Here is a 19,697-nt window from a genome sequence, read left to right as displayed (position 1 = left end):
GCCTGTACAAGGAGCCGCATATTAACCTCTGAAGAGGCGCGTGTGGCTCCGCAGCCATGGGTTGGCCACCCCGGCATATAATGTGCATTTCAGTCATGCTCAGGTTCTCTCTCCTGGCTGGAACAGCTCTTTTAACTGATTTGGTAAAAGGACCATTTTTCAAGCTGAAGGTGATTAATTCTGTTCCCTGATACTGTAAGTGGTTCACCCTCAACCATAGTTTCTAGACCAGTGGTTCTCAAACTTTTATTCTGGTGACCTATTTCACATAGCAAGCCTCTGAGTCCTACCCCCCCCCTTATAAATTAAAAACACTTTATGTATTTAACACCATTATAAATGCTGAAGGCAAAGCAGGGTTTGGGGTGGAGGCTGACAGCTCACGATCCACCCTCCCCCATGTAATAACCTCACGATCCCCTGAAGGGGCCCGACCCCAGTTTGAGAACCCCTGTTCTATACAGAGCTCACCATGTTATGGCTTTGTTTTTAACTTTAAAAATGCCTACCTGACATAGACAAATAAGCACTTTACAGTGGAAAAAAAAGCCTCATATATTCAGAGTCACGGAGCACCTATTACTGGTGTGCTCCTTTACATACGAGTATTATTCTTATTTTCAATATGAATGTTATATATATTTTCTACTTACTCCAAATTTCAAATATTTTACTGTGAAGCTACATTTAGAGAAAAGGTCTCTTTGCTTCTTCAAAATTTGCATCGACTTTTTAATTTGGACTAAAGCAACGAATGCTAATTGAATGACAAAATCTCCAAAAATTAAAAAGCAATCTGATAATTAAATCATTCCATATTCTGCTCAACACTGAAAATTCAAGACAAAAAGTGAAATAGGGGGTGCCACTGCCCCAGATAAAGGATCATTTGCACTTTGAAGATGCTACAATCTTAGCCAAAGAAAAATCACATTACAGGGAAAGAATGTTACTGCCCAGAATGTAACCACACGTGGTATATGTTGAAAATATGGTAGAGAAAGCCATCTTTCTAAAACAGTGTTGAATAGAATAATGTTAACCTACTACAGAAGTCAGTATTACATTCAAGGCACATAATTCTTCAACTCTTTCCACAGACTTACTCACACAAGCATTCCCACTGCAACCTTTAATAGAACTACTCTTGTGAGGAAGTAGCACGTAGCCTGTGTGAGGGTGGAGAATCAGGCCCAGAAGCAACACTAAAGGACAGATTCAAAAGATACAAGATATTATAAAACTTACAGCATCTAAACTGGTCTGCTTGCAAGGGAAGGAAAATGTAAAGCCAAGGGGAAGTCGTGCGCCTTTTATTCCCATGTAATCCAGGAAGTCTGAGATACAGCTAACAATGTGATCAAACAGCTTAAAAAGAAATATATAAACATTATTACAATTAGTCATATTTATTTAAATATATATTTACACATTCTTTGAAAATAAGTGATAATGCTAAAAAGAAATGGAAATGCTCACTTCTTCTCCAGTACCCTGCATGACCTCTATAGGAATAGCATATATTTTATTGTGCATTTCAACCGTTCTCCTTTTACCACTACGGATCTTCACAAGCAAAACTCTGAAGTTTGTTCCTCCCAGATCGAGAGCCAGAAAATCTCCATTCTCTGTAACAAAGTATTTATACATTTTAGGAACACAGAAAAAAAGCATAAGCAGGTGTCCACTTTTCATTTTCCAAGCAGGAGTTTTGGCATAAGGCTCTGAAAGTTCTCTCAATCGTCTGAAGGCTTTAAAGATTTTTCATGTTCATTCTAAGCCTTCTCCCTGCTTATTGAAAGGAGCAGAAGAAATACATTGCCACTCAGCTCCTTCAAAAGACAACAGCAACTGGGTGGTCTTTGCCCCTGCACATGCTCAACTGCACATTCTCTAAAAAGTGACAGGTTTCAGAGTAGCAGCCATGTTAGTCTGTATCCGCAAAAAGAAAAGGAGTACTCCCTTTCTTTTTTCTAAAAAGTGAAGAATCTCCAGGAAGCCAGCAGATGGTGCTATGTTCCTGCTTCAGCAATTGCAGAGTGGGGTCTTCTTAAGCAGTACATGTGCTTGAGACAGGACAGTGGAGGTGAGGGAAGAAGAAAAGGGAGTGGCCATTTTCTCTCTGCTGTGTATGGATGACAAGAGAAAGCATGAGGCTGCCTCTACTGGTTGATGTGTCAATTGCTATCTAGGAGTGATGAGAATGGAACCAGCCACTTTTCATGGACTGGATTCAAAAGTTCTCTGAAACACTCCCACTGACTTACAGATTTTGCACCAAGTACTAGAGGAGGCAAAAGTACCTGCAAGCTCTCAACTAACGGAAAGCAGTGGGGCAGGGAGCTGCATTTATATTTATGTATAGGCTCACAACTGCCACTCTAACTTACAGAAGATGTTGTGTTAAAAGAGGAATTATAGCCTTGACTCAGAATTTCCTCTTTTTGGTGGTTTAAGAGTTTTGTAGTGAACACAGACTATACTCCAGACACAAATCCATTAGCTGAATCCAATTCATTAAATTACAAACTAGCATTTCAGCTCCAAGTTTATGGTTTTTGTTTTCTTCCACCACAGCGTCCTGCTTGGCTGGAAGTCTGCTATGTATTTCCTAGGGCTGTCAAGCAATTAAAAAAATTAATTGCAATTAATGGTGTGATTAATAAAATTAATTGCAATTAAATGTGGGATTAATCGCACTGTTAATAATAGAATACCATTTAAATGGTTTTGGATATTTTCTCTGTTTTCAAATATATTGATTTCAATTACAATACAGAATACAACGTGTACAGTGTTCACTTTATATTTATTTTTTATTAGAAATATTTGCACTGTAAAAAACAAAAGAAATAGTATTTTTAATTCACCTAAGTACTGTAGAGCAATCTCTATCATGAAAGTTGAACTTACAAGTGTAGAATTATGTACAAAAAAAACTGCATTAAAAAATAAAACAATGTAAAACTTTAGAGCCTACAAGTACACTCAGTCCTACTTCTCCTTCAGCCAATCACTCAGACAAACAAGTTTGTTTACATTTGCAGGTGATAATGCTGCCCGCACCTTGTTTACAACGTCACCTGAAAGTGAAAACAGGTGTTCGCATGGCACCATTGTAGCTGGTGTTGCAAGATATTTATGTGCCAGATGCACTAAAGATTCATATGTCTCTTTGTGCTTCAATCACCATTCCAGAGGACATGTGTTCATGCTGATAATGAGTTCTGCTCAATAACCATCCAAAGCAGTGCAGACTGATGCATGTTTATTTTCATCATCTAAGTCAGATGCCACCAGCAGAAAGGTTGATTTTCTTTTTTGGTGTTTCAGGTTCTGTAGTTTCCGCATCAGAGTGTTGCTCTTTTAAGGCTTCTGAAAGTATGCTCTACACCTCATTCCTCTCAGATTTTGGAAGGCACTTCAGATTCTCAAACCTTGGGTCAAGTGAGGTAGATAGCTTTAGAAATCTTGCATTGGTACCTTCTTTGTGTTTTGTCAAAATTTTCAGTGAAAGTGTTCTTAAAATGAACAACTTGCTGGATCATCATTCGAGACTGCTATAACATGAAATATATGACAGAATGCGGGTAAAACAGAGCAGAAGACATACAATTCTCCCCAAGGAGTTCAGTTACAAATTTAATTAACGCATTATTTTTTTAACAAGTGTCATCAGCATGGAATCATGTCCTCTGGAATGGCGGCCGAAGCATGAAGGGGCATACGAATGTTTAGCATATCTGGCACGTAAATACCTTGCAATGCCAGCTACAAAAGTGCCATGTGAATGCCTGTTCTCACTTTCAGATGAGATTGTAAATAGGAAGCTGGCAGCAGTAACTTGTTTCTCTTAGTGATTGGCTGAATAAGAAGTAGGACCGAGTGTACTTGTAGGTGCTAAAGTTTTACATTGTTTTGTTTTTGAGTGCAGTTATGTAACAAAACAAAAAAATCTACATTTGTGAGTTGCATTTACACGATAAAGAGATTGCACTACAATACCTGTATGAGTTGAACTAAAAAATACGATTTCTTTTGTTTGCTATTTTTATAGTGCAAATAATAATATAAAGTGAGCACTGTCAACTTTGTATACCGTGTTGTAATTGAAATCAATATATTAAAAATGTAGAAAAACATCAAAAACATGCAATACATTTCAGTTGGTATTCTACTGTTTGACAGTGCGATTAATCGCAATTAATGTTTTTAATCATGATAAAAAATTTTAATTGCGATTACTTTTTTTGAGTTAATCACATGAGTTAACTGCAATTAAATCGACAGCCCTAGTATTTACCATGCTGCTCTTGCATCAATTATAATGAAACTACCTGTTCCGTCTGGTGTGCTGCGAACAAAGGTAGGCAGCATTTTTACTTTTGCATTTTCATGAGTTTTCTTCCTCAGCCCAGCTTCTATTTCTGTTCGCATCCTGTTTTTAATCTGCAACAGCTGCTCGTGAGTAAGCTTGAATTCAGCCAGAGTCTCATCTATCAGCCTGTGCTGTTCAGACAACCTGTATGCTACTGCTGTGACCATTGCAGCACCCTTTCCACTGCCACTCTCAGACAGAAGGAATCGCACTTCAGAGTCAGGAACTAATCGCCTCGTTGTTTTCTGCAAGCGTCTGGCATATCTGTAAGAGAAGATCGTAAAACCATAATCTCTCACTGGTCAGCTCAAAAATCTGCACTGGTCATCACTGGCTATAAAACATGAAAGGAGCATGGGAAATAGATTAGTTTTTCTGTCTTTGAAATTTGCCAATCCCTCCTTTCTGCTGCACAATGGGGTTTTCCTTTCAAGTGCCCCAACCAAGCATGCACCAACCCCAAGCCTCCTTGGGCAGTTTTTTCCTCATATCATACAAGCTGAAGTATATCTTCCAATGTAAAAGGAATCATCATGATGAAAGGGTAGAGTGGAAAAGTATTCATCCCATAGACAGATTTTTTTTCCTGAATTCAGATAAAATCCTAGCAAAAGCCCTGGAAAAAAAAAAACTCTCAGAATATCCTCCTCCTAAAAGGATATATCAGGATCAAACTGGATCATCCTATGGTGTGAGCCACTATGGCATCTCTTATGTTACTACAGATTCCTTTTAGCTGGTATCACAATATTTTTTATTTTTATTTTTAATACTTAAGGGGAAACGTATAAAAATTAATTAAAAAAGCTCAAAATATCAGCTTATAAACTAAAAAACCACCAGAAAACAAACAAACAGCATGCACTAGATATCTTACATCTAGTAGAGGTGATAAAAATAATGGAGTTTTTTCCATAACAAACATTTTCAGGGAATATTTTCATTTTGAACAAAAAAATTAAAAAAAAATATTCACCAAAATACCAGAAAATTTCCACAAAAAGATTTAAGAAATGTAAAGATTTTTGTTTCTTCCAAAAATACTCCACACACAATACTGATCCTTCTGCTTTATGTTCCATTTACAATGTATCTATACTATATGCTCCACCCCCCTAAGCAGTATCAAAATATTTTAAGTAATTAACTTTTCCAACTAGATACTTTTCATTAGAGGTGGTACACATTTCCAGCTTTTGTGTACACCAAAATTCTGATACTGACTTCAATGGTATTGCAGATTAGAGTAAAACCATTTGTTAGGACTAATTTTTAACTAATGTATGAAACAGATTATCACCTCATGAAAACCATTCCAGCCTTTGTACACGAAGAATACTAAAAAAAAAAAATCAAACCTGCACTGTTGTTATTTCTGTCAATTTTGTGGTTTTGGTGCTGATCCTGCAAACACTTATGCACGTGCTTAACTCTAACCCAATGACTTCACAGGTAAGTGTCTGCAGAACCAAAGCCTTGGTCACTGGTTTAATTGTTAGAACTAGAATATCTTCAAGTAACTGTAAACAAGCCTCATGGTAACTTTGATACACATTAAAAAAATAAGTGCCTCCTCTATCAAGTTTACATAAATCTGAACTAGTACATTATAAAAATGCAGCTTAGAAATAGAGAAACAAATAAGCTGCTTTTATAAGGACAAGGAAAGGCAGATGCTATTTTTTCCTTCTAACTTCCAGGTATAAGCAAGGGAAGACTGGAAAAATGAGGTTATCAAAGACATTTTCAGAACAATTCAGTTTAAACAAGTAATAAGGAATAACATTCTATTACTGGGGTTTCCTCATCAGAGCCCAGTCCACAGACACAAAAGTACAGTCTTTGGATATTTAACTGTATTGTTGATCAAATAAATTGTCCTTTACAGCTGGGACTTTCAAAGGCACATAAGGGAATCAGGCATCCAATTACTTTCAGTGACATTTGGTTACCTACTTCCCTTAAGAAAAGGAGGACTTGTGGCACCTTAGAGACTAACCAATTTATTAGAGCATAAGCTTTCGTGAGCTACAGCTCACTTCCTCAGATGCATATCGTGGAAACTGCAGCAGGCTTTATATATACACAGAGAATATGAAACAATACCTATTCCCACCCCACTGTCCTGCTGGTAATAGCTTATCTAAAGTGATTTCCAGCACAAATCCAGGTTTTCTCACCCTCCACCCCCCCACACAAATTCAGGAGAGTGAATTTGTGTGGGGGGGTGGAGGGTGAGAAAACCTGGATTTGTGCTGGAAATCACTTTAGATAAGCTATTACCAGCAGGACAGTGGGGTGGGAATAGGTATTGTTTCATATTCTCTGTGTATATATAAAGCCTGCTGCAGTTTCCACGATATGCATCTGAGGAAGTGAGCTGTAGCTCACGAAAGCTTATGCTCTAATAAATTGGTTAGTCTCTAAGGTGCCACAAGTCCTCCTTTTCTTTTTGCGAATACAGACTAACACGGCTGCTACTCTGAAACCTACTTCCCTTAGGCTCCTTTGAATTACCAGCATAGTCCTACAGTTGAAGGCAACATTTCTCCATAGAGATGTTTATTTCTCAGTATACATATGCACACACATAACTTCTGTTTACTTATCTCATTCACGACTCCACATCAAGATGCTGGCCTCATGTTACATGTCTGACCTTTGCAAAATATGAATCCTAACAGATGCCAAAATGTTAATTATAGAAACAGCAGGACTTACTGTGGATGCATCTTGTAAAGGGAACCATCCACACCCACCGTGGTGCGCAGCCTGGTTACTCCTTTATTATCACGCAATTGATTCAGAATCGCACCCAAAGTACTAGCCACCAGATTAGCAGAACGGAATGAAACAATTGTACAGACGTGCTGGACAGCAATGCAGTCTTCATGGGATGGTTCTACCCCAAGACGTGTCAAAATTTCTTTGGCTTTATTCAGACCTTCTTTGCTTCTACAAACAGGAATTTAAATAGTGAACTCTTTATCATTAAATTATAAAATGCATAATGAAGTAACATGATCTGATGTCAAGTGCTTTGCCACATGACAGTGTTCTGAAAGTCTCAGAAGGATCTTAGAAAAAGCAGTTGAGGGCCGTATCAGCCCACGTCAATCTCTCTATTAACTGGACTACAAAAATCACAAAGTACAAAACAAGGGAGAGTAAAGCCAAAATAATGTTTGCTAAGAATATTCAGCTTTTCAGTAAAGCCCAATGGAAATATACAGTCTATGAAATCATTTCTATCAGTGGTACAACGTAGTTTCAACAATTCTGTTACCACCAGTTCTGTCAATACTATTCTACTCATGTATATATATTTAAAATGCTGGATTACTCTCGTATATGTATTTAAATGCTATTCATCCCCTCCAAATTTGTTTGCCATTGGGCATCGAGTACATTTTTTGACAAAAAGTGTATCACGTCTTAATTAAGATGAGTTTATAAGATTCACCTCCAACAGGGAGCAAGTTTGTTCATTGTGCCAGGTTGTATGAGCAATTCTACTCTCTAGTGACTTTGTCCGCCGTTTTGGTTTGGCTTCACACATGTCTGAATTATGGCAATCATATTTATATTGCTACTGCCAAGTGTTACCTGATAACATGGCATGTACATGTAAGAGCAGGATAGTAAAAGACATGGAGAAGCCTGGGGAAGCTAGTTGTTTATCACCTCCAAAGCAAAAAGACAGCAGCAATGCCATTAAAGTTCCTTTGGTTAATTGCCCCAGGGAACTAGTAAGCGTCTCAGCTGTACACCTCAACAGGCCAGGAGTAAATTTCTTTATGACTTGTTGACTTTTTTAAATTATAAACTAATTCACAATTTTGAATGATAAGCGGAGGCCGCCATTCAGCAAGCTACTTAAGCATCTTCCTAATTTGGAACACATGAGTAATTCCATACTCACATGCTTTAAATGTCTCCTGAATTAGGGCCAGGGTGAACAGAGATGGCTATAGCATTTTTCATTCTAAAGCATGTTTTTCAGACTTTTATAACTTTGTCAAACCTTTTGTGCTGAAATTTTCCACAGTGATTCTCACCTGATGGTTTTTAACCACCAAAATATCTTAATGCTCTTCACTCAGCTTTCTATTGATTATACATGCATGTGAATGTAAGTTGAATCCATTTTCACTTTTAACGTGGAGTTGCTTATGGAATATGATGTAGGGAGGTGTGTAGGGAAAGAAAGTTGGCTCCACAGAAGTTTCAGAAATTACTGACTGTTCCCATAATATCACACCAAAAATTGTAGACCCAAAAATCAGAAACAGATTTTTAAAAATTTGGCTCAGGGAGAGTATTATACAGTCACACAAATTTTAAAAATGGGTAGTGACTGAAAAGCATTGACTGAAAAGGTGTTGACATTGTCACATTCAACACATCATATTTTATAGGTCAGTGTAATATTTATTATTGTTTACTGGATGGGATGCTCTGTATACTTTTCACATTTATTTATTTTCTACATGACAGTAATATGGAGATGGGAGAGGGTGTCACACAAGCATTTACTGGGATGCACTAAGCAAGGCCTTTAGCAGGTTTAATCACATGCTAGGAGAATATGTTTCTGGTACACCATGGTGGAATACACGGTAGTTGCAATGTTCTAGATAGTAGAGATGGTTTGTGTTTCTACTGAAACCTAAACCACCTGCCAGGACTTGATAGCACTTCAAAAATATTCACACATCCACAGGCATGCCGACAGACTGTGCTTCACTATCATTCCTACCCCAGAAAGCACAGTGGTTTAGAATGGCAAAGTGCATCAGCACATCGGTATTTCTAGTTTCTACTTTTGACCTCTCATTCCTGAAAGGATGACAGTCAGCAAACTGCCAGAAATGCTGTCAAAAATGCACAATGCCAACACGAACAAGAGTAGGCACGGGTAGCATACCACTCACTCAGGTAGTCAGTTCCGGGAAGAGACTCTGTTTGGAAATAGTGGAGTCCACCACACAACAATAACTATTGATGGCAGTGGTGCTTGAACTCCCAATGAGATTAATAAATGCACTTTGAGTTAATAAAGTACGTTACTAAACTGGAGCTCCCATATTAAATTGGTGAACAGATTTGAGATCTGATTCTCATTTACACTAAAGCCCCCTTTACACAATTCTGGCAACGTAAGTGGACTTTAAAGTGGATGCAAATGCAATTACCTTTAAACCAACTTTAAGATCCCGTCACACTGCCCAGAGTAGGGTAAAGGGGGCCCTCATGTAAATAAGAATCAGATCCTAGATCTAATTTTATACTTAAGTTTTAGGTTCATTTGAGATCAATGTCCCAGCTTTACTTTACGCATTTGGCAATTGCGACCCAGAACTCTGTAAATGTAGGAACATTAGCCAAAAGGTTGTGGGAGGCAAGACTAAGTACATTTATAGTCCACTGCTATTGGACAAACACTACTTGTTCACACTACAGTAAGAAAGCGGCTGTTTGCAACAGCCCAACCAAGAGCCTTCCCTGAAACTCCTTGTTCACACAGCAGCCACCAAGATTATTATATCCCACTTCCCAAGCCACTGCCAAATAAGAAATGGCCAGCAAAGAATTAAGAAAGGAAGAGATGGCCACAAAATCGCATACATGCTGATGCTTTTACAAATCACAAAAAGAAAAAAAAGAGAAAGAAAGAAAGCAAGAAATGAGTTGCTCACTTTTCTATGGCAGACACATGTTTCGTTTCAAATTTTCCTTTGGTTAAAAGCTCTGGAGTGATTCGTCCCTCGAACAGTAGCCCCTCTTTGGCCATCTTTACAAGGATAAGCCTGACCAGCTCACCCATGTACAGTCCACTGACCATCTTCTCGAATCTGTAACAACAACAAAAAAATACACAAGTTGAAAGTTTTCACAGTGAACTCTCAGATTCAGACTTTATATCTAAAGTTCAGAAGTAAGTCACCTTTGATGCTTTTCTACCTCCCATCTTTTCTACTAAGAGGAGAAACCATATGCTGCTATTTGCTACAACTCCGGCAATATCATTTAGTGAATTAAAACCATTCAAATATGTGACAGACACAGGATAAGGGTTATGAGTGGAAAGTGCCCTCATTATACAGAGAAACCTTAGAGAGGCCAAAAACGCATCTGCAAATAATGGTGGGTGAAATTCTGTCACTTAGATGGTTAAGTACAGTACCTGATTTGCATCTATAAGTCACCTGCTTGATCTACAATACTTAGTGGTATGGTCTGCACCTGCAAATACATGCAAGAGCAGAACTGCAAATACATGCTAGCAGAGAAGCTGGGCTAAGGCCTGGCTGAAAATCTGGACTGTTATGTACATAAATGCCCCCACCACATGACACAATGAGAATTTTTGAGTCAACAGTAATAGTTCTGAAAATAGCACATCAACAGAACCAGACAAGGAGGATCAGGATTCGGGATAGGGAGGGCTGGCTAACTATGGACTCTAAATGCAGGAAATAATACTAAATTAGAGCTGACAAGAAACAGTCAGCATAACATGGTAACATCTGATGCTACTGAGGGCACTGGAAGCAAAGGTGCGACTAAACCAAGTGTTGGATTCAGACGAGATTCAGGGCAAAGTAGCAGCAGTGGGTGCTAACAGAACCTCAAAGTCATCACGGAAAGGTACCTGCTCAGGAATAGTGTCTACTCATCCACCCTTACCAGCAAGATAATTAAGATAATGAACAAGCTAATAGGATTTTATTTTACATTAGCTGCCTCAGATGAGGCGGGGCAAACAATTTCACAAGGTTGTGCTAACACAGGTTGAATGCAGGAAATTAGACTGAACTGAAACTGACAAGTAAATTCAACATCAGCATCAATGATATCCATAACTCATGCTATGTCTCCACTTTGAACACAACTGCTGCAGCTGTGCCACTGAAATGCTTCAGTGCAGATCAGAGATGGGTAAACTACGGCCCACGGGCCACTTCCGGCCTGTGGGACCGTCCTGCCTGGCCCCTGAGCTCCCGGCCAGGGAGGCTAGCCCCCGGCTCCTCCCCCGTTGTCCCCCGTCCCACTGCGTGGGCAGCACAGCTGCCAGTCCTGCTGCTCTGAGTGGCATGGTAAGGAGGCGGGAAGCGGGGGGGTTGGATAAATGGCAGGAGGTCCCAGGGGGCAATCAAGGGACAGGGAGCGGTTGGATGGGGCGGAGGTTCTGGGGGGCGGTCAGGGGATGGGGAACAGGTGGGTTGGACAGGCATGGGAGTCCCAGGGGGCCTGTCAGGGGGCAGGGGTATGGATAGGGGTTGGGGCAGTCAGGGAGCGGGGGGGGGGTCGGATAGGGGGTGTGGTCCCAGGAGTGGCGTTAGGGACGGGGGTCCCGGGAGGGGGCAGTCAAGGGACAAGGAGCAGGGGGGCTTCTGAGGGGGGCAATCAGGGGGCGTGAAGTGGGAAGGGGCAGAGGCCAGGATGTTTGGGGAGGCACAGCCTTCCCTACCTGGCCCTCCACACAGTTTCGCAACCCCAACTTGGTACCTCAGGCCACAAAGTTTGCCCACCCCTGGTGTAGATGCTTACTACAGTGACGGGAGGGGTTCTCCTGCTGCTGTAGGTAATCTACCTCTTCAAGAGGCTGTAGAATTCTTCCACTGACCTAGCACCATTTACACTGGGGGTTAGGTCAACTTAACTACATCTCTCAGGGGTGTGGATTTTCACAGCCATGAGAGATGTAACTTTGCAGAGCAGACCAGCCCTCAGACAAAACCCTGCACCTGAGACTCACTGGGAAGTTATCCTTTTCAATGGCCTACAGGATAGTTTTGAAGTAAAGAGCAAACTAACTGGGTTTTATGTGATCCAGTTCAAATACTGATCTGAGTAGCTTTAAACAAAATGACAGAAGCAGAATCTACTGAACTGTCACCATACTCTTCTAGCAAAGAGACAAGTGCTTCTTCATTCCCCTTTTTAACTGTTGTTTTAACCCTTCCAAGTGCATGGCAGCATGCAAAATGTTTCTCTAACCTCTTAAGCCTAGACTAAGTGCCAACTATCAAAGACAATTTATAAATATCGTTCTTCCATATTAAACCAAACAACAGAGATCATTCTGGTTAACTTTAGCACATTAGCCAGCATTCTATAGCAAGTATTGCACTGTAATAGGGCTGTTTAATACTGTAAAATGGACTCCCTCAGTGATCACTGAGACAAGCCTGGAAAATGAACAAGCCAAGACAGAAAGAAAGAACTATAACCATTACTATTTATCAAGGACCAACCCTGACAATATTGCTATGACCAAGGTGGTAGTAAAATGAATGACTAGTCTATTCCACCAGTAATAAACTCTCAAACAATCAGGCTAGATGGGGCGCTGTAACCACACCCAGCCTGTCTAGTAAAGCTATTTGGGTGGGTGTACGCATGCTTGTTTACAAGGAAAAATCTCAGGCAACAGGATTCTATCTGGACCAAACAATGATGAGTACTGAGAAGCAAAAGACTTAGAGACCATGCAGTAATGAAAGGGAGGAAATGCATGGCTGTGTGGTAGGGGGTTTCCAGGCTACAGTACAGGGGAATCAGAGATATTCCTGACTAAAAATGATGCTGAATACAATGGTGTCTCAGGAACCGATTTCACAAGTGCTAACAAAAGTTCAGTGGATGGAGTGTTTCCTCCTCCTTTTCTATGGTTCATAAACATGCAGTACTAAACCTCCCTTAGCCCCACTGCTTTATGGGCATATTATCAGCATAGCTAGCACCAGTGCCTCCACCTACTGCAGTCCCCATCTTAACACATTAATTACCAGGTAGTAAAACAGAGCTATCTTGCTTCCCTCTGCCCAGTTCAGACAGCCCACATTTGTTCTATGAACCATGATCCAAATCCTCTGCTGCACCCAGTCTCTACTTGGAGTCATAACCAGCTGGGCAAGTTTAAAGCAGCCACCAGGCAGCAATAAATTCCAGCAGGAAAGTTGTAAATCCAGCCTGAAGATCAGAGAGACACCAAAAGCTAAAAGACCTGAGAGCCATCCAAAGTACAACTTGATTTGTTCTCCTTCACCAACCTTAGACTCACCGAAATTCTTACAGCCTGCTGCAGAGAGGTGATTTACATGGGACAAAGGTCTGAGAGCCTGCTGAGGGTGCAGGAAGTTTGAAAGGGAAAACAGGTATATGGGATGAGCCATATAGATAGCTGTGAGAAGAGAGGTGGTGTGGGGGATGGAGAAGAAAAAAAAAATATCACTGGTTTCACTGAGATCTCTCAGTGCAAGATATTTAAATTCATTGGAGTCAAAGCACAGCAGCAAGTGCCTGAGTTTTTGGGCCTGTAAACCAAACTTTAACAGGTTAAGAATGTGGTGAAGTGGGAATTTGGGCCTATTGAAGTATTAAGCGAAGAAAGGAGTCGAGACCTGTTGGAAGTTCACAGCGAGGGAAGAGGAAAAAAGGCAATTTGCTTGGAAACTTCTGGATTGGAAAAGAATGAGGCCCAATCTTATTGAAGACCTGTGATGGTGGGGTCAGCCAGTGTAGGAACAGGACTTTAGAATAAAAAGGCTTTGGATCAATTCACTTGAGCCACGGGCAAGAGTCCGGGGGGGGGGTGTTATATTTCATTTTGTCCATCCCTCAGTAAGATCTCAAAGCTTCCCCTGGCCTATGGTTTGTAGACCACAAGGTGGAACAGTTTTAAATGTAACAGACTTCACAGGCTGCTTCCTATACCTGCCTCACTAAAATGCCTAATCCTGAGATTGCTCTACTGTGATTTTATAGATTAGTCTCAATCATTTTGTGCCACTAAATAAGCAAATGAAAGTCTCACTTACAGTTGTTTTCCAGGATTGAGGGATCCACGGTCAATCTCCCTGTCAAACTCAGTTCTGATGTCTTCTAGTGACCCATCATCTCCAAAGGCTCCCCACTCAGTGTTAATGCACATCCTCCCCTCATCACCTTCTACCAGATCAATATGCCTCATTTCTTCCATGTAGCAGGCATTCGTGCCAGTACCTTTAGGAAAAGATACTAGCAGATATTAACAAAACAAGCCAACAAAAAACAAAATGCAGTATGTCCACTGTAGCAGAGGAATGAATGTCACCTATAATCAAGCCAACTTCACAACGCTGGTCATCAAACCCACAGGTCATCATTGTTCCTACTGTGTCATTTACAACAGCCATGATGTCTGCATCATAGTCCTGAAAGAGAAAAGAGAATTTTACTTATATCACACACTTTTCTTAAAAAAATTTAATATCAATACGTCAATGTAAAATGTCACTGACCCACAGAACTTTGAAAAACATTATATTTAAAGACAACTCTGCTTATATCAATCAATTTCTCTATTACTACAGATACAGTATTTGCTTGTAAACAGGAATATTGTTCTTAAGAAAATCACCCCTACTCTTCCTGCCTATTGTGCATCTGAAGTCACAATCTTGTGTTGGTAATAAAGTTTATTTGCAGAAGACTGCAAGAGCACTAGAAGAAGATTAATGTTCCAGGTGAAGGAGAAGTAACAGTAAAAGAGTAATTCCTAAGAAATCAAGATTCTGTCTTTATATAAAGTCCCTAGTAACTGAAAAGGGAAAAAACCCACAGTTACATGATGCAGAGATCAAATTGTCTTACAATAGAAAGTTTTGCTAAGTTTTTCTTGAGGAGTCCATGAGTCTCCAACTGTCCTATTGAATGTCTGATGTAAAGATTTCTTTAATTAATATTAATTGAAAACTTTGAGTAAAGATTATAATGTATGCATGTAATCGGTAAATAATAAAAATCAAGGCATTTCCATTAATCAGTTCATTTGGGGTGTTATTTATCTTCCTCAAAGTCTGAAATAGTAACTGATTACATAGTGGCATGTCTTGGTGAAGATAAAATCAACTTATCAAAGGTTTTCCTGCTACTGAAATAGAACAAAAAGTATCCAGTTTCAACAGAGAGTTCCATTTTCAGACCAAGTCACACTTTATGACATCAGTAGGCTCACCTGATTGTAATAGTCATATGATGTATAAGTAGTTGCTCAGGAAGAGAATTTGCTGAGCTACAGGGTGATACTGCTAGAGAACTAGCACGGTGATACACGTAATTTCACATTTAACAAGAGTGATAAAATTGCTTGAGCTTTCAGGTTAACTATTGTGAGACAGTAACTTAATTTTTGCTTCATGGCACAAATGGTGTAATGATGAGATGTGTAATTTTATTAAAGTTATTGTAAATTTTCACATAGGAACTATGAAATTATTTTGTTTCCCCACTGCATATCACATTATGGGCTCTAGAAAATATCTCTGTCTCTCAAGCCTTTTGTGTGTGTGTGAGTAAACACACACACACACACAAACACACACAAAGAGAGAGAGAGATTTTCTAGAGTCCGTAATGTGATATGAGTGTGTGTGTATATATATATATATATATATATATATATATATATATGTGCGTACATATGTATGTAAAAGACTAAACAAATTTACCCCACGTTTCTTGATTGCCTTGTTGAGCAGCTTTACTACATCTGCTCCCTCAACTCCACTTGCTTTGAAGCGTTTTGTCCAGGTTATCAGAATACCCTAATAAAAAAGGAGAGCAACATTAAGTACAATATTAAGCCAAACAAAAAAATTATCTTTTTCTCTAAAACAAAAACAAACAAAAAAAATCTATAAATCCCTGGATTTGGATAGTCATTCTTTTTCCCCGACAATGCATCTTAATCTGATGTGACTGGCAATCTTTGTTTCTTACTATAGCTGGTTGAAAAATGGGGAAAGTTTTTCCATCAAAGATTTTGTGTGAAAGAGTGAGAGAGCTTGGCTGAAGTTTCAAATTTTCTACAAGTTCCACTGATTATTATTGTTCCTGAATGATTTCCTTCTCTAAGACCCATTCCAGTTTCCCATTTCTCCCGTTAAGGCACTAGGATGCTGCAGTTCCCAGAGGGGGTTCACCATGCAGGCATGACTGAAAGAAGAATGACAGTAAACTCATGTGGAGGGAAAGAGAAAGACTTGATCAGCGGAGATGGTGCCAGGAATCAGACCGCTATGCATCCGGCATCACTGATTTGCATCAGGAGGGAGAGAGGAGGATGAGCATCTTGCAATTGTAAAGAAAATGTTCAAGGGTTGAAATAAACTGAAATATTAGAAATGTGGCAAGGGTTAAAAACAATTTTTAAAAAGGTAGTGGGCTAAAATATTTTCAAAAAGCTAAATATGCAAGGATCAATTATGTGATTTTTAAAAATCACAAATGACTAAGCTAAAAAACCATTTAAAAACATAATATGCAAGGGTTAATTAGAAAGAAAAGCCTTAAAACAATAAGGGTTAAAATAATTTAAACATTGAAAAGGAATAGACTCAAGAGGAATAAAAAATAAGAAAAAAAGGGTAAAAAATAAAATAAAATAAAAAAACTAAACAGAATTAAGCAAAAATAAGGTACAAAATAAATAGATGCATTTGAATAAATGTTAGGTTTAAATTACTTAACAATGGACAATTGTCTAGGCTCACTAAATAATCAAGGCAGTGATGGCTAACTATGGGATAAAGTAACAAAAGTGGGAAGCAAGGATCAAATAGTAAATAATAATAATAAACCCTCCCTTGTATTGCATTCCTAACCCATCACCTGGTCTGTAATTGTGTTAATTAGACTGTAAGCTCTCCGGGGTAAAGACCATGTCTAATTTTTTGTATCTGGATGGCGCCTAGCTCACTTTGGGGCATTTAGTGAATAAATTATAAATAATAATGAAAGGAGGAAGGAGACAAGAGCTGCTGATCAACAAAAGAAAAAAGAAGATACAAACTAGCATCATTTATTTCCTCTCTTTCTCTCTCACATGCCCAAGCTATCCACCCATCCAGGCTTTTATAGCAGCACCCACCACAGCAGAGTCTGAGTGCCTTCCAAAGAGTTAATACACAAATCTACAAATGGTCTATGATCTAATACTCCTGCATGTCTGCAAGGTTCTCCTCTTAAAAGCTGGCTACCACTTCTTCCTATACATTCTTTCAGAAGGTTAAATTTTTCTCCCCTCAAAATTGGACAGTATTTATTTCAGTGGATACAGGAGAAAGGTTTGCCATGGCAGCTCTGCTTACGTCAGTGCTCGTTTCACAGCAAGATGTATATAGTCTGTCACTAACTCCTAAATAACTGCTCTTGCCCACAAGTCATTAAGGAACCTGTGTGACCTAGGGACCTGTTGGTGCCAACCAGCAGAGGGCACAGGGATGCATAAGTGTTACAGGGTTCAGTAGCGAGGTGTCTCAGAACCCTAAGAAGCATCACAACTTGCGACAAGATCCTCCAGAACCGAAGTCAATAGGCCTCCATGTGAGTGCAGGGGTCCAGCCTTGCATATTTCAATGCAAGACCACAACCTGCAAGTATACACTCCAATGAAGTGAGCTGTAGCCCACGAAAGCTTATGCCCAAATAAATTTGTTAGTCTCTAAGGTGCCACAAGGACTCCTGTTCTTTTTGCGGATACAGACTAACACGGCTGCTACACTGAAACTCTTCAGTACAGGTACTCTGTTCTTGGACTAGTCCATTTTGCTTGTTATATGGTACCATGTACATGTATGACACTATGTAAATAATTCCACTGACCTCTGCCCTTGTGTTGTGTCTCGTGGGTTATACATTCCTACTATCCATTTTATTCAGGCTCTTGCCGGGTGAAGCACTAAATATACAGTTGATATTTCTCAAGCTCAGATACTATCCATGAGACTCTTCAGTCATATGCCTGCTTCTAATTCTCATTTGATGATTGACATAGGATACAGCTTGATGCAGTTGCTTCTTTTATTGACAAGCTTCCAGCTGCTGTTTGAACTCTATAAACTCCCTGAAGACTGCTCTCATTACAAGGACATTGTCTGGAAAAGTATATTCCTTCTGGAACTTCTAATTATACCTAAACTCAGAAACTAAATGACCCTCTGCCTGCCAGCACAGGCCCCATTCTGCAATGTGAAATGCACTATGAATATTAAAAGTAGGTGCCTTGCACTGCTAGGGCAACTTCCATCCAAAGATCTCTTAAAAACATTAGTGAATAACCTTCACAACAGTCCTGAGAGATAAATATTATCCCCATTTTAAAAGATGGGGACACACACAGGAAGGGTAAATTACTTGCCCAAGGTCACACATTGAGACCAAGTCTACACTACAAATTTCTGCTGGAACCTCTATGTCCAGAGGGATATGACAAGGTGTGTGATTTGTTGTATTCTCCATAGCATTTAGCTCCTTAGAACTAGTACTAATGTTATGTTTAGAATATTGAAGGTCTATCAATATGTGCACTCTCATTACTTCTTAGTACATTAGCATTAGTACATGGTTTCTACAGCAATACTGTATTAGCAAGTCACTGAGGCATTCTACTTATCTGAAGTAAAAGATGGGAAATAATGCAGAAATACAATACTGCAGAGCACTCTGTGGTTTAGGGAATCACATAACAATCATTATGCATTCAGAGTAACAACACAGCCAGACAGATTTCATTCTGTAGCCATGTTTGTTTTCAAACCATATCAAATAGCTTTCCACCCCCACTCCAATCTAGTGGACTGATTCTTACACTCCCATTTTTGCTCAAAGAAAGCTAAGGGTGCTCACCACCTCTCAAGCTTAGGTCCTAACTTAGGACCAATTTCTGCAATTTTTACTCACAATGAGTAAGTGCTAGTCATTATGAGCAAGTATTGGTGAATTGGGCCATCAAAATTATAACCCGTATACTATACTTTAAATTAAAACATCATCATTCAACCTAAAAGGTTAACAGAAAAATAGTAGAAACTGGTCATTTGTTAAAAAGTATTTTTAAATCATCTTGAGATGAAGTACCACAATGAAATATTCAATAATTGATTCTTACACTGAGAGTCAGGCCAGCTGAAATACTGCTTGTTTGTTGACAGGGAGGAGAGGAGGGAAGGGTTAATAGCACAGTGTTTCTGCTTACATTAATAAAATTCTGAAATATTCTTACCTCATCTAGCTTGGATTGTCTACAAGGGAAAGAAAATGTAAACCCAACTGGCAATTTCTTGTCCTTGATTTGTTGCTTCTCCATGAAATCTCCCAGGCATTCAGCAACATGATCAAAGAGCTGTAAGAAAAAGAGAAACATAAAATGACAATAGTCAGAAAGACAGTTTTCAGGAAAAAATATGCCTTGACCCTCACAGGAAACACTGGAAACAATTAAAGTGACCGTTATAAACAACCAATTCATAAATTTAAAAAGACATTTTCC

The 19,697-nt window shown here is 39.3% G+C and overlaps 1 protein-coding gene across 2 annotated transcripts in view; it reads right to left on the bottom strand.

Moving 5' to 3' along the window:
* HK1 (hexokinase 1) overlaps nt 1–19,697 on the bottom strand; it is a 71,581-nt gene that overhangs the window by 19,536 nt on the left and 32,348 nt on the right. For both annotated transcript variants that reach the window (XM_084634837.1, XM_084634836.1), the window contains 9 exons: nt 19,431–19,550; nt 15,877–15,972; nt 14,481–14,580; nt 14,206–14,389; nt 10,078–10,233; nt 7,100–7,333; nt 4,338–4,642; nt 1,480–1,628; nt 1,249–1,368 (listed from right to left, as the gene is read on the bottom strand). In XM_084634837.1, coding sequence (XP_084490963.1) covers nt 1,249–1,368; nt 1,480–1,628; nt 4,338–4,642; nt 7,100–7,333; nt 10,078–10,233; nt 14,206–14,389; nt 14,481–14,580; nt 15,877–15,972; nt 19,431–19,550 — 1,464 coding nt within the window. The remainder of the gene's footprint in view (nt 1–1,248; nt 1,369–1,479; nt 1,629–4,337; nt 4,643–7,099; nt 7,334–10,077; nt 10,234–14,205; nt 14,390–14,480; nt 14,581–15,876; nt 15,973–19,430; nt 19,551–19,697) is intronic.

This window comes from Lepidochelys olivacea (assembly GCF_965140295.1).
Source record: "Lepidochelys olivacea isolate rLepOli2 genome assembly, chromosome: 7".
NCBI lineage: Eukaryota > Metazoa > Chordata > Testudines > Cheloniidae > Lepidochelys > Lepidochelys olivacea.
Note: the sequence above shows the minus strand (reverse complement) of the source record. Positions and strands in the feature narration are given on the sequence as shown.